This window comes from Leopardus geoffroyi, chromosome C3 (assembly GCF_018350155.1).
Source record: "Leopardus geoffroyi isolate Oge1 chromosome C3, O.geoffroyi_Oge1_pat1.0, whole genome shotgun sequence".
In the NCBI taxonomy this organism is placed as follows: domain Eukaryota; kingdom Metazoa; phylum Chordata; class Mammalia; order Carnivora; family Felidae; genus Leopardus; species Leopardus geoffroyi.
Window position 1 is genome coordinate 105,168,445 of NC_059338.1, and position 13,761 is coordinate 105,182,205.

The window sequence follows — 13,761 nt, forward strand, 5'->3', positions numbered from 1 at the left end:
CCCAATGTCCAGGTAGCCTGAGAACAGTGACTCATTGTGCTCTAGTCAATGCATATAAATACATTACCCTTCTACAAATGCATCCAGTTTAGCCAGTTCATCCGACAAACCAACCAAGACATCCAGTGTGCCAACCTAGAAGGGAAATACAGCATTTTACTACTTAGGTTTCATCCCCTGCCATTTTTTTTTTTTTAACAAGGTGATACAACACCTTGATTTGAAGGGCCCATAAATCCTAAGTTCTCCATATTTTATTCCATGATGTGCAAGTGTGGTTAAAAAAGTTTGCCAGACATCTCAAAGGTATTTATATGCACGGGATAATCCTCTAATTCATGGGTACAGCCAGCATTTAAGAGGTGAAGATTCTGCAATGGCAGGCCTATGCATCTGCTTCTACTGCCCAGTGATGGGTGGACCATTTGAAGTCATGGTTTACAGCAGCAGCTCTTAAACAGGGAGGGGTCCATGACTATCAGTGTCTCAAAGGAATTCGTAACTCCCAAAATACGAAGAACCGGTAATTTTAAGTTATTTCTTAAATGATTGCTCTATATAACTACCTGCTAAGTTACCCAGCAAAATAAAAATACTGTGATTTTTCCATTCTGTAAAATTACTGATAACCTGCTTCCCTTTGAGGCTGCTAGGTTACAGACCTTCAATAAATATTAAATAAATTAACCACACTAAATAACTAAGGTAGACCTGCAAAGTATGATTAAAGAGGTCTAATGGTAAAACGTTTGCAACATTACTGAAACTTGCATGAATTTAATAACAAAAAACTGGGTTTGCTGTGATATTGAAGTATATTACTAAGATTTTTCACTTCTGAAGATATATGTGCATGTAATATATCAAATATTTTCATAACATTTCTCATTACAATTCAAATTACAATTTAGAAAAGCACAAAAGTTTAGAAAAATGTTATTCACTTTGGTAGTTTACTTCTAAAATCTCAAGTTCCTCATTATTTAAAATGTGAAGATTAGAGGGGCTCCCGGGTGGCTCAGTCAGTTAAGTGTCCAACTTCGGCTCAGGTCATGACCTCTGGGTCAGTGAGTTCGAGCCCCGTTTTGGGCTCTTCGCTGATAGCTCAGAGCCTGGAACTTGCTTCAGATTCTGTGTCTCCCTCACTCTCTGCCCCTCCCCCGTTCACTCCTCTGTCTCTTCTCTCTCAAAAGTAAATAAACATTAAAAAAATTTTAAAGACCGAGAGAAAATCAAATTAAAAAACAAAATCTGAAGATTAGAAAGAACAAGATAAGTTTTCAATTATGCCAATGGCTAGAAATGAGTTGTTTTTTTTTTTTTTTGAAGGAACCCAGATCTCTAATTTCTACCAAAATGTAAGCAAAGACAACTGTTCTCTTCACAATGAACTCATACACTACTTTGCACCACGCCGTTTTACCTTTAAGTCAGGAATGTTAAATTTTGAAGTAATAGCAAGATTATTGTTCTTTGTAGTTGCTGCATGCAATTTCTCCCATGTTTGCTGACATGTTTTCTCCCCAGGAGCAGATATAAGCCAGAACTCAGTCATATTTGTTACCAAGTGTTTCTTTCCAAATCAAAAGGGACTCTGAAAGGTAAAACGAAACAAACAAAAAATACCTTCAATGCCATTTGTTTCTAAAGTATTTCAGAGTCACAGGATAAGTGATAAATATTAACCTTTTTCAAAAGGAATCCAGCATTGGCAGCTGACCCCAAGCAGAGTCAAATGTACCTACCTGAAGTAAATCCACATAAATGGTAAAAGGGGATTTATTTATGATACAAGGGGGAAAAAAGATGATAAAAACCTAACACATTTAGTATCTAATTTTTTTTTAATTACAAAACATTCTAAAATGGGAATTATTCAAAGAGGTGCAACTACGGAAAATACCAGCCACCAAACGTTTCACTCCACAAAAGCAGTAGGAAGAATCACAAATTTACAGGCTAATCTTAAACTTTTAAAACAAAAAACCAAAATAGGAAACTTTAAAACATGCATAACTTTTACCTTTGAGAAGGAACTGAATCAATGCACTTGAACAGAAGCCACCAAATAAATTTGTCACATCTGGCTTAGCAAATCCTACAAAGTTAGCCAAATTAGTTATTAATTTTAACCCATATTCAACCTAAGGGAATCTCCTCACATCCCTGGCATATAGTTAGCTGCCATCAAACTTTACGAATTTGCAAAACAAGCTTACCAATTGGCCTTACACTTAAAAATACAACAGGGCGGGGGCTGGGGGTGGTACACTATTGGATCTAAGTGAGAGGCTGTGGACCTCCCTCTCCAGGCAGTTCCATTAAGACACAACCAACCCTCTTATACAATCTCTCTCCTTCCCTCCCACATGGAAAAATAAAAGTCCAGAGCCAAATATATTCAGAATCTAAGTTTAGGTAAAGCACACAAGCTCCTAAAAATGAAAATATTACCGCACCATTATTTCTACTTCAATATGTCTTCATTAGGACCACCATAAACTTTCTACTACCAGTCACTGTTTACACTCTCCCGAACAGAAAAAAACTACCTTACAAAGCTGTCCTGATAACAAAATCATGTAACGAACGTGAAACGACTTTGTAAATTTAAATTTACTTTAAAATATAAAGTATAATAATCATAATGGACTTTTATTAACTTCATAATTTCACTTATCCTATTTTTAGAATTGTAATTAAGGTAATCCTAGGCAATCATTACACAATTGAAAGTGAACACAGATGCCATTCTATATACTTTGTTATCTTTTTCCAATTTCTGTTTATACAGATCTACTACATACCAGGTACTGTTTTAAATGTTTTAGGGGCACCTGCGTGGCCCGGTCAGTTAAGCATCCGAGTGCAGCTCAGGTCACGATCTCGTGGTTCGCGAGTTTGAGCCCCTCATTGGAATCTGTGCTGTCAGCTCAGAGCCTGGAGCTGGCTTAGGATTCTGTGTCTCCCTCTCTCTCTGTCCCCTGCCCACTCACATTCTGTCTCTCTCTCAAAAAAGACGTATTAAAAAAACAAAAAAATAAAAATAAAAATAAAAATGGGGTGGAACACCTGGGTGGCTCAGTCGGTTGGGTGACCGACTTGATTTCAGCTCAGGTCATGATCACAGGGTCGTGGGATCGAGGTCCATGTCCGGCTCCACGCATGGAGCCTCCTTGGGATTCTCTCTCTCTCTGCCCCTCCCCTGCTGGTGCTCTCTCTCAAAACAAATAAATATTTTAAAAAATAAAATAAAAAATATCTAGGGAAAATATGGTACAATGTTAATAACTGTTAAATCTGGGTAGTAGGTACACGGATGTCTGTTAATCTAAAGTATTTGAACTTTTCTGCATACTTGAAATATTTCAAAATTAAGTATTTTTAACTGTTACAAGAATGTAATTACAATAAAATAAAACAATGTTTAGCACATTTATAAATTTTAATGGACTCTCAAACAGAATATCCAGAGAATAGTCTTGTTACTATGTTAATCCCCCAAGCACAACTTTTCGGTTTTAAAACTAGTCAAGATGCTTTCTAGTCTGTTCATACAGTGTTATGACCAAGTATAGTAATATATTGAACAAAAACCTTCCTGATGTCCTGGAATTTTTTGTCAAGAAATACTTTAGGGTCAACATATTCAGGAACTCTAACTGCAAAATATTGTAAAGGTAAGAGCTTGGGCTACACTTGTATTAACTCCAGAGTCCATCTCAGTAAGTTGCTCTTTAAATTCCATGGGGCGCCTGGGTGGCGCAGTCGGTTAAGCGTCCGACTTCAGCCAGGTCACGATCTCGCGGTCCGGGAGTTCGAGCCCCGCGTCAGGCTCTGGGCTGATGGCTCAGAGCCTGGAGGCTGTTTCCGATTCTGTGTCTCCCTCTCTCTCTGCCCCTCCCCCGTTCATGCTCTGTCTCTCTCTGTCCCCAAAAAAATAAATAAACGTTGAAAAAAAAAAATTTTAAATTCCTGATGAGATGTTGTGGTTCTATCTCCTGCTTTCCTGTCTTCCCCTAACCCGAGTCACCTCACCTAAGCTGCTCCAAACCTTGATATCCTTTCATTTGCCTTTGGCAACTTTGGCTCTGGCTTTTCCCCTTCTCTGATCTCCTCCATCTAATATTCTTGCACTTATCAAATCTAGTTTTTTTAGCCCAAACACCAGTCATAGCACTACCTTAAACTTTAAAATTCTAAGTTGATCAGAGAATTCCATAACATCTTTAAACCTCTTTCACTAATCCAGATCTTCTACATGATGGTAGTTTTTTGGAAATCTGAGGTTTTATTATAATTATTTACACAAGCAGTTTTGTTAAAGTGTATCTGATGACATTTTATACCTCCTCTACCTTCCAAAATAGCAGGTGATTAAATCAGTAAGTTCTTTCTGATATTTTAAAATTATCCAAAGTGCAGCTTCTTCAAAGACTGTAATAATATGAGCTATTACAGTAGATGTCACTATCATACCATTTAGAGTTCTAGAAAATCTTTTTTATCCAACAGGTTTCCAAAGTATTTCAAAAATAAGAAAAAGAACCCCATTTTTCATCTATAAATAACTGCCCTATCCTATTTCACTGAGCTATTATCAGGACCAAATAAAATAATGTCACGATGATTCTAAGCAAAAGTAGAGTCTAGAAATGTCTAGGAAAGAGGTACCTGCTGGCTCAGTCAATGGAGCATGTAACTCTTGACCTCCAAGTCATAAGTTTGAGCCCCACACTTAGCCACCAGAAATCATAAGTTTGAGATTGGTTAAAAAAAAAAAAAAAAAGAAAGAAAGAAAAGAAAAAGGAAATGTCTAGGAAACTTATAGAAAGTACTCTAATTCCATTTTTAACTGGAGCCCTCTCTAGGGCCTAATTGTTTGGATATGAGGAGGAAAAGGTGTTCTCTATATTTGGTATTATGTTATACACATCTCATATGCTATCTCATTTAATTCTCATGACAGCCCTATAAGCTAGGTAGTAATACTTGGGAGAGGTTCTCATTTACCAAGGCCACATGAGTGGCAAGTGGGGTTCAAATACCACGGAGTTTGACTGTAAAAGGCTATGTACTCTCTATTGTGTCATACTAGAAGAAAATGTTCCGCACTCAGACCCACATGAGCTCCACTATTTGAAGAAATCCACACGTAACCTTAAACCCTTTTGTCCTGCTTCCTTCTGGGCTCCAAGCAACCGATAGGCCCAAGGAATTCTAAATAAATTGAGCTTCCCTTCCCTTTTCTTTTCATCTAGGATCATCAGAATGATGTTGATGTCTGAAACAGCAACGCCCAGCACCCCAACTATCCTAGCTCCTAGAAGGAACAATGATACCTCCAAACAGAAAAGCAAAAAAAAAAATAGTTTCAAGAGATATGGAGATAGAATTTAAATTTAATTAAATTTAAAAAGAGAAAAAGAGCACAAACTTTAGAGTCCCATTAATAGTTAAACTCCTGACTCTATTCCCTCACTAGTTTCCTCATCTGTGGAATACTACAAATCTCTTCACACAACTGTTAGAAGGAATCAACAAAATGATGAACCTAAGAATTGCCCTTGAGAACAGCATCAGTAAGTCTTATGCAAAATTCCTTTTGTTCTGTTTTTGAACAATGTCCACTGTTACCCTGTGGACACAAGTCACATAAAAAAATTTCTCCTTGAGGGGCGCCTGGCTGGCTCAGTTGGGAGAGTATGTGACTCTTGATCTTGGGGTCATTGAGTTCAAGCCCCACACTGGGAACAGAGCCTACTTAATTAAAAACAAATTTTTTTTCCTTGAAATTTAAAAAACTTTAAGCTCAGCTCCAAATAAAATTTATCTTTGCAGATGAATATACATATATCTTAAATGAAATTGTATTATTAAACACATTTCCCCTTTTCTCTCAGCTGCACTGAAACAATCAAAACTGGGTGTCCACCGTTTATCTTGTCATCAAGAACCTAGACATTTCCATCTCCTCTGAACGCTTCAAATGACTTCTGTTTTTATTCCTAATCATTTCCTTTTTTTCATCTTGCATATTGGAAGTCAGGCATAAATACACACGAATCATATGTTTAACAAAAGGGAAAATTAAAAGGTACCCTAATCAAATGTTGGAATTCCTCAAGACTCAGACCTAGGTCTGACTCCCTCTGTTACATGTGGGTATAAACATGTGCATACAATTTTTCTCTTGAGGATGTTATCTATAACAAGACAATTCCAGGCTAGATGCTGAACTCTCTCAAATTTTTACCTCCAGCTCAGACTCCTCTGCTGCATCCAGAGCCATACCCGACAAGCCACCTCAACTAACTACAAGACCTCTCCACTTGGAGGTCTCAAAAACATCTAAAACCCAGTGTTCTTAGTCAAATTCATGTCTTCCCCTAAACCTCTTCCTACTCCAGTGTTCCCTGGGTTATTACAGGTATACACCTGCAACATTAGACAATTAGAACTGTCAAATGTCATCAAGATAACAGCCAATACTTACTGGGCACTTCCTATCTCCTAGCACCAATAAAAACACTTCATATATATTAACTCATTTAGTATGTTTAAAACAACCTTATCAGATGGGTAGTAGTTGCAAAGAAACCAAGGCACAGAAAGTACCTCATATGAGATACACCACAGAATGGATATCATACATTGTGACAGTATATATTATATGCTACAGATAAATATATTATATGCTCTCATAGCACTTTCTTTTTAGTACTTCCCTGAGGGACACTTTTTATTCAAGTCTTTCTTCCACATAAACTGCCCATTAGAGTTGGTGGAAACCATGATAATTTTTGCTCACAACTCAGCACCTGGCACAGAGGCCAGTATGTAGAACCTCAAAAAGTACCTACTGAATATTTGTGAATGAATAAATAACTGTGAGGATTAAATGAGATAATCTAGTTAAAATATCTGGTTTATTACTGATTAGCTCCCTTCACTTCCCCTATATTTTTAAAAATCAACTTTATGAAAATATAAAGTTTCATGAGTTGTTGACAAACGTATACACCTGTGTAACCACCACCACAACCAAGATTTAAAACATCTCCTTTGTCCCAAAGCCTTCCCCCACACCCAGTCCCAGTCAACTCCTACTGCACTGCCAGCCCTGGGCAGATGCTGATCTGCGGTCAGAAGACAGCTCTGCCTAATCCAGAAGTTCGCTGTGAATGAAAATACATCATGTACTCTCTGGTATCGGACTCCTTTTGCTCAGCAAGTCTTTCGTATTTGTCCACGTTGTGTGTATCAACAGCAGTACATTCTGTTTTACTGCTTATTAATTCATTGCATGAAGGTACTACGGTTTGCTGATCTATTCGCATGTTGAGGGACATTTAGACTGTTTCTGCTTTGGAGCCATTGACAACAAAGATGCTATGAACATTCCACGACAAAGCTTTTTTTGAAAATATATTTTCATTTCTCTTGGATAAACATCAAGAAGTGGAATTCCAGAGCTGAATGATTAGCATATGTTTAACTTCATAAGAAGCCACCAAGCTGTTTTCCCAAGCAGACAGGCCAGCAGAAAGGTATGCAAGCTCCAGGTGTTATATGTGCTCACTCAGTGCTTTCAACTTATCAATTCTGATGTCTAATTTACCAACTTTTCCCCCATAATATATGCTTTCTGTGGCATAAGAAAAATTTGCCTATTCCATGGTCACAAGGATTTATCCAGCTTAGACTTCACTGAGCTTCTTGAATCTGTGTTTACTTTTCATCAAATGTGAAAAAATCCCATCCATCTTCTTCTTCAAATTTTTTTTCTGCTTCCCTTTCTCTTCTCTTGATACAAAAATCACACATTAAACCACCTAATACTGTCCCACAGGTCAAAAAGCTTCTTTTTTTTTTTTTTTTTTTTTTTTTCAGTTGTTTTCTATGCTTCAGTTTGGGTATACTCTTGCTCTATCTTCTAGTTTGCTGAACTTTTCTTTAGAGTATCCGCTATTCATCTCACAAAGTGAATTTTTCTCTTTAGATGTATTTTTCAGCTAAGTTCCATTTTCAAAAGCCTTTCATTTTTATCCTCATTATGTTCCGTTTTCTGTTAGATCACTAATTCACAATGTTACATTGCCAATCACTGGATTTTGTCGTCTTATAAGAATGTTGTACTCTCTTCTGACAGGTACTTGAGAATTAGCATAATACACTGGAGGCTTATTTTTAAACTTTGTTAGAATGTGTCTAAAGCTAATTAAGCTCTACTACTAAGGTCTTTCTGGGGACTCTAGTGAATGCCCTAGGTATTCAAACACTTCCCAGTCCCATGTGCCCTGGATATTGTTCCACTTAAAGCTCTCTAGTCATTCTTTGCTGGGCCTCCTACAGAGACCTCTATACAAATTTTTGGTGTTTTTTCTGTCTGCCTCCCTCCTTTCTGACAATATGATCTGCAACTTCCAGCCAGGTAAGTGTTCCCCAACTCCAGTCTCCTCAATTCAGCAAGACCAACATGCTTTACTTGGTTTTTCCTTCTGAGACCATGATCTAAAGAGTGACTCCAGACAGAAAGCAATTCCAAGTAGAAAGCAGAGGAACTACGGATCTCACTTCATTTGTTTCCAGTCTCTCAGTTCAAATACTACCTGTTGTCCAATATTTGGAAGAATTTTTTCATACATTTTGTCCAGTTTCCTAGTTGTTCATGGTAAGAAAGCAAGTATGGTACCAGAAGATCCATCATGGCCAAAAACTGAAGTCTCATCTAGTTTTGTTGTATAGACTGTTCATCAGATTTTGTTGTAAGTTATCTGACTGCTCTGTTTCTATGTAGGGATCCAGCCATAACCTTCCAGCCTCTCTGAGCAGTGTTTTAACATTTAATAGAAAGCAGGAGTAACAACAATGAACTTGAGAAATGTTAACAAGTTTAAGCTGACTGTAGTAGTACTGTGAACACAACAATGAAAATGTATTGCTTTAGTAATATGGGGAGAAATTGTTCACTTTTGTTAAAAAAAAAAAAAAAGAACAGATGGGGCTTGAATTAATGTCCCACACATTCATACATGTTATTACTTCCGAAATGTATGGCATGCCGACATGACTGATAAAACAAATTCATTTAAAACCATTAAAAAGACATAATAACTTGCTATTAGTACTTTCTCCTCAATCTAAAATAACTACATAATACCTCAAAGACCAAAAAGTTTTGTGCTTAAAAAGAGACAATTTCTAGAAGGCAGTTTCAATATTTATCAAAAGCCATAAAAATGTACACATGTCCCAGCTATCCCAACTTAAAGAAAGGAAAGGATGTATGTACATGTGAACATTAAATTATAAAGAAACTGTTAAAGATTATCTCTTGGGAGTGAATAATGAATGTTCTCATTCTTCCTATACATTCCTGTTTCCTAAGTTTTCAATAATGAAGTACTATATGTGAACACACACACGCGTGTGCATACACACACACACCCAACACAATTTATTTAAAAAGGCAGTATCCTCACACTTGAAATCATGTAAAAGTTTAGAGACCACTAAATGGCATGGTAACAATGAACCCTGGATATAATACAAAAGGGCAATGCTGGTTAGTAATAGTTACGTCTGAAGCATGAGATCAAGGTTGGTAAGCAATCCTTTTATCTCACTGGAAATTACAGCCAGAGAAAACCCAAATGCCAACTTCTGGAAGCACAATGTAATGGCCAGAGCACTGCACTGAAAATATGAACACCTGAAATCTAATTCCAGTTCTGCTTATCATTGTCTGTGTAAGTTTCTTCATTTGTAAAATGAGAGGACTGGATACGATATCCAAGATCCCTTTCTCCTCCTCTATTCCATTAATCTATACAGGGTGAGATCCAAGATTTTTTTTTTTTTTTTAATATTCTTGTTACATCCCTCAGGTAATTCAAGTGATCACTCCGGTTTCAGAACCACTGTCCTAAAATAGGCATTTCCGTGATTAAGTAGTGGATTGCATACTGATTATATGGTGAATGTTATTAAAAAAATGGTAGATATTCTTTAATAAGATGGCTAAATGTCATATTATCAAGAATCATACAGTATTGCTAGTTCTATAATACAGAAATGGATTTTTGTTCTGTGGAGTTTAGAAACCCACTTTTTGCATGCTTTCCATGGCAGGTTATAAGCTTAAAATGTGAAAAGCAATATGATATCAAATACAGAACAAAACAAAATCTGAGTAAACTCTTACTTTGCTCAAGAAATGCGAACTTTTATTTAATTTATGAAGGACAGCATTCAGAGGATTTTAAACGCCCTACATAAAAGTCCCTTCTTTGACCACAGTGTAGAATCCAGATTCATTCCCAAAACTCCTGAAAAAATTTTTCCAACTCTAAAAAAATTGCTGTAGACGATAGAAGGCTGACTAACTCACAAAAATGTCTGCCCCTACTTTGCTTCTTTCCTGGAAATAAAACTCAAATCTGCCAGTCTTCACTGTCATCACTACTGATGTCCTTGTCTGAGTTTTTCTACTTTATCTTCACAATCTTCCTGAACTCTATCAATCTTGTCCTCAGGCTTGCCTACCTTTAGTCCTCTTTCTACTTGCCTCCGCTCAGTCCATTTTGCACAAAACAACTCCTTTCCTGTTTAAAACAACTCAAACTTCCCTTCACGAAAGATTTCCCCAACTACACCCAACCATGCACTAGAACCATTATTATAATACCAAACCAGTATGTCCCCCTCAGTATGTTCTCCCTCAACCCATTTAGAACCATGTAATTAACTAACTGCATTAAAGCAGACATCTATTTTGTGTTTTGTCACGTCTCTTGCTTGACTGTAATTGTTTTCAATTTAGGATCATATCATTTATCTCACCAAATGTTGTGGGTGCTTAAGTTTCCAGAACCGTAGTAGGATCTAAGAAGCAAAACAAATAAAATGAACTCCCTATCGTGAAGGAGCTTACAATTTTGAGCATGCAGGTCTGTATGAGTAGGTAGGTCTGTGTGTGTAGCTAGGGGTGGGAGGGAAATTTAATCCAGATGACAAGATAGAAAAGAAAAATCAAGGCAGCATCCAGGGGAAACACAAGAGAAACACTGATCAAATTTTTAAAATACTTCTATATTGTCTGACTGCAGTTAAGTATGCTGCTTTTAAAAACAAACAAACAAACAAAAAACAAACAGTGGGGCACCTGGCGGCTCAGTCAGTTGACTGACTGACTTCGGCTCAGGTTGTCCTCTCACGGTTCATGGGTTCAAGCACCACATCAGGCTCTCTGTTGTCAGCAAAGAGCCAGCTTTGGAGCCTGTCTCCTTCTCTCTCTGCCCCTCCCCTGCTTGCACTCTCCCTCTCTCAAAAATAAACATTAAAAAAAAAAAAAACAGTAACAATTATTTTTCAAAATGGAAGAAAGGAGAGAAGAAAGGAAAACCTGGGTGCAAAGCTCTGAGACTATTTACTATTATCAACCCCATTGCTGGGAATCTGAAGGCCGTGGATTATTTTCCTACCACAATTCACTTGAATATAAAACAAAAACAGTAAAGCAATAACTAGCACAACATAAATGGTGGGGATAATAAGATCAAACAGAGAGCTGCTAGCATTTTTTTTTTTCAACGTTTATTTATTTTTGGGACAGAGAGAGACAGAGCATGAACGGGGGAGGGGCAGAGAGAGAGGGAGACACAGAATCGGAAACAAGGCTCCAGGCTCTGAGCCATCAGCACAGAGCCCGACGCGGGGCTCGAACTCACGGACCGCGAGATCGTGACCTGGCTGAAGTCGGACGCTTAACCGACTGCGCCACCCAGGCGCCCCAATTTCTTTTTGAAGCTATGAGCCTGACCCAACTTAGGGGCAATCACAGAAAATATAGCACCCCTGTAAGTGCTCCAACACTGAACTGACTTTAACTCTTTCAGAAAACAATACGTTAATCTTTGAAATGCAACCACCTTTCACAGTAAATAAATTTTTGCAATGAGACTGAAGGTGGTCTACATGCAAAACCACCTCCTTTTCAGTCCTTGAGAATACAGGTTTACTAAATAAAGTGCCTATTTCAATAAGCACGAGAAGAAACACCTTGGATGTCAGAGAAATATCACATAGCCTTCCAATTGTGATTTTAAAAAATAATAAATTATTTAATAAAATCTAAAAAAAAATTTTTTAATGCGGGGCACCTGGATAGCTCAGTCTGTTAAGCATCTGACTTCAGCTCGGTCATGATCTCACAGTGTGGGTTTGAGCCCTGCATGGGGCTCTGTGCTGACAGCTCAGAGTCTTGAGCCTGCTTCAGATTCTATGTCTCCCTCTCTCTGTCCCTCCCATGCTCACACACACTCTCTCTCTCTCAAAAATAAACATCAAAAAAAATTAAAAAGAAAAAAGAACAACTTTTTCCTCTTTGAATGTTAAAATTCTACTCTTCAAAACAGAACGATCTTGAGATTGTGGGAAGGGCTTGGCTTACTGGTAATAAAACTTGTTTAAAAGTTTCTAGTAACTAAAAGGGGAATTTTACCTTTCAAGGAGTAGTCTCATGACTCATACAGAATGAAACTTAAAAACTGTCAGAACATATTTCTTTAAATAAGCCTTAATTTTTGCTTTTTTCTGTTTTCAACTAAAGTATTTAAAATTGTTCTATAATCCCATTACAGACTACCTGAATTTCATGCCATAAATACATTTAAAGATGGAAGACAATTTCATCTTTAATAGACATAGTTTATAAATGATCATCTTTTTTATTTCAGTTGGCTAGAAACAATTTGTAAAAGCCAAGCCTGGGGTGCCTGGGTGTCTCAGACGGTTGAGCACCCCACTCTTGATTTTGGCTCAGCTCATGATCTGAGGGTCATGGGATCAACCATGGGTCGTGGGTCACCTCACCCGTGTCAGGCTGAGCGTGGAGCCTCCTTGAGATTCTCTCTCCACCTCTCCCCCTCAGCCCCTCTCTCCCACATGTGCTGTCTCTCTAAAAAATAAATTAAGGGGCGCCTGGGTGGCGCAGTCGGTTAAGCGTCGGACTTCAGCCAGGTCACGATCTTGCGGTCGGTGAGTTCGAGCCCCGCGTCAGGCTCTGGGCTGATGGCTCAGAGCCTGGAGCCTGTTTCCGATTCTGTGTCTCCCTCTCTCTCTGCCCCTCCCCCGTTCATGCTCTGTCTCTCTCTGTCCCAAAAATAAATAAACGTTGGAAAAAAAAATAAAAATAAAAATAAAAAAATAAAAAATAAATTAATACTAAATTGGCAGCGCCTGGGTGGCTCAGTCGGTTAAGGGTCCGACTTAAGGCTCAGGCCACGATCTTGTGGTTCATGAATTCAAGCCCCACATCAGGCTCCACCCTGACAGTGCAGAGCCTGCTTGGAATTCTCTCTCTCCCTCTCTCTCAAAATAAAGATATAAATTTAAGGGGCGCCCGGGTGGCGCAGTCGGTTAAGCGTCCGACTTCAGCCAGGTCACGATCTTGCGGTCCGTGAGTTCGAGCCCCGCATCAGGCTCTGGGCTGATGGCTTGGAGCCTGGAGCCTGTTTCCGATTCTGTGTCTCCGTCTCTCTCTGCCCCTCCCCCATTCATGCTCTCTCTCTGTCCCAAAAATAAATAAACGTTGAAAAAAAAAAATTAAAAAAAAAAGATATAAATTTAAGAAGAGGAGCCAAGCCTTCCTTTTGCATAGATATCTGTCTTAAACACTGAAGGGTTAGGGAGGGGGTGGTGTTAGGTTGTATAAGGGAAAATTTCTTGTAATTTCTGGTGAGCTAGACATGGCAAGGA

General features: G+C 38.2%; 1 protein-coding gene across 2 annotated transcripts in view; it reads right to left on the minus strand.

The window, feature by feature from the left end:
- ATP6V1C1 (ATPase H+ transporting V1 subunit C1) overlaps positions 1-13,761 on the minus strand; it is a 47,959-nt gene that overhangs the window by 28,359 nt on the left and 5,839 nt on the right. Inside the window, exons 2-3 of one of the 2 annotated variants that reach the window (XM_045453999.1) lie at positions 1,424-1,594; positions 68-135 (exon numbers count right to left, since the gene is read on the minus strand). The exons of the other annotated variant lie outside the window; for it this stretch is intronic. Of the exons in view, the coding sequence (XP_045309955.1) occupies positions 68-135; positions 1,424-1,555 (200 nt within the window). The 5' untranslated portion in view covers positions 1,556-1,594. The remainder of the gene's footprint in view (positions 1-67; positions 136-1,423; positions 1,595-13,761) is intronic. 2 annotated transcript variants of the gene reach the window in all.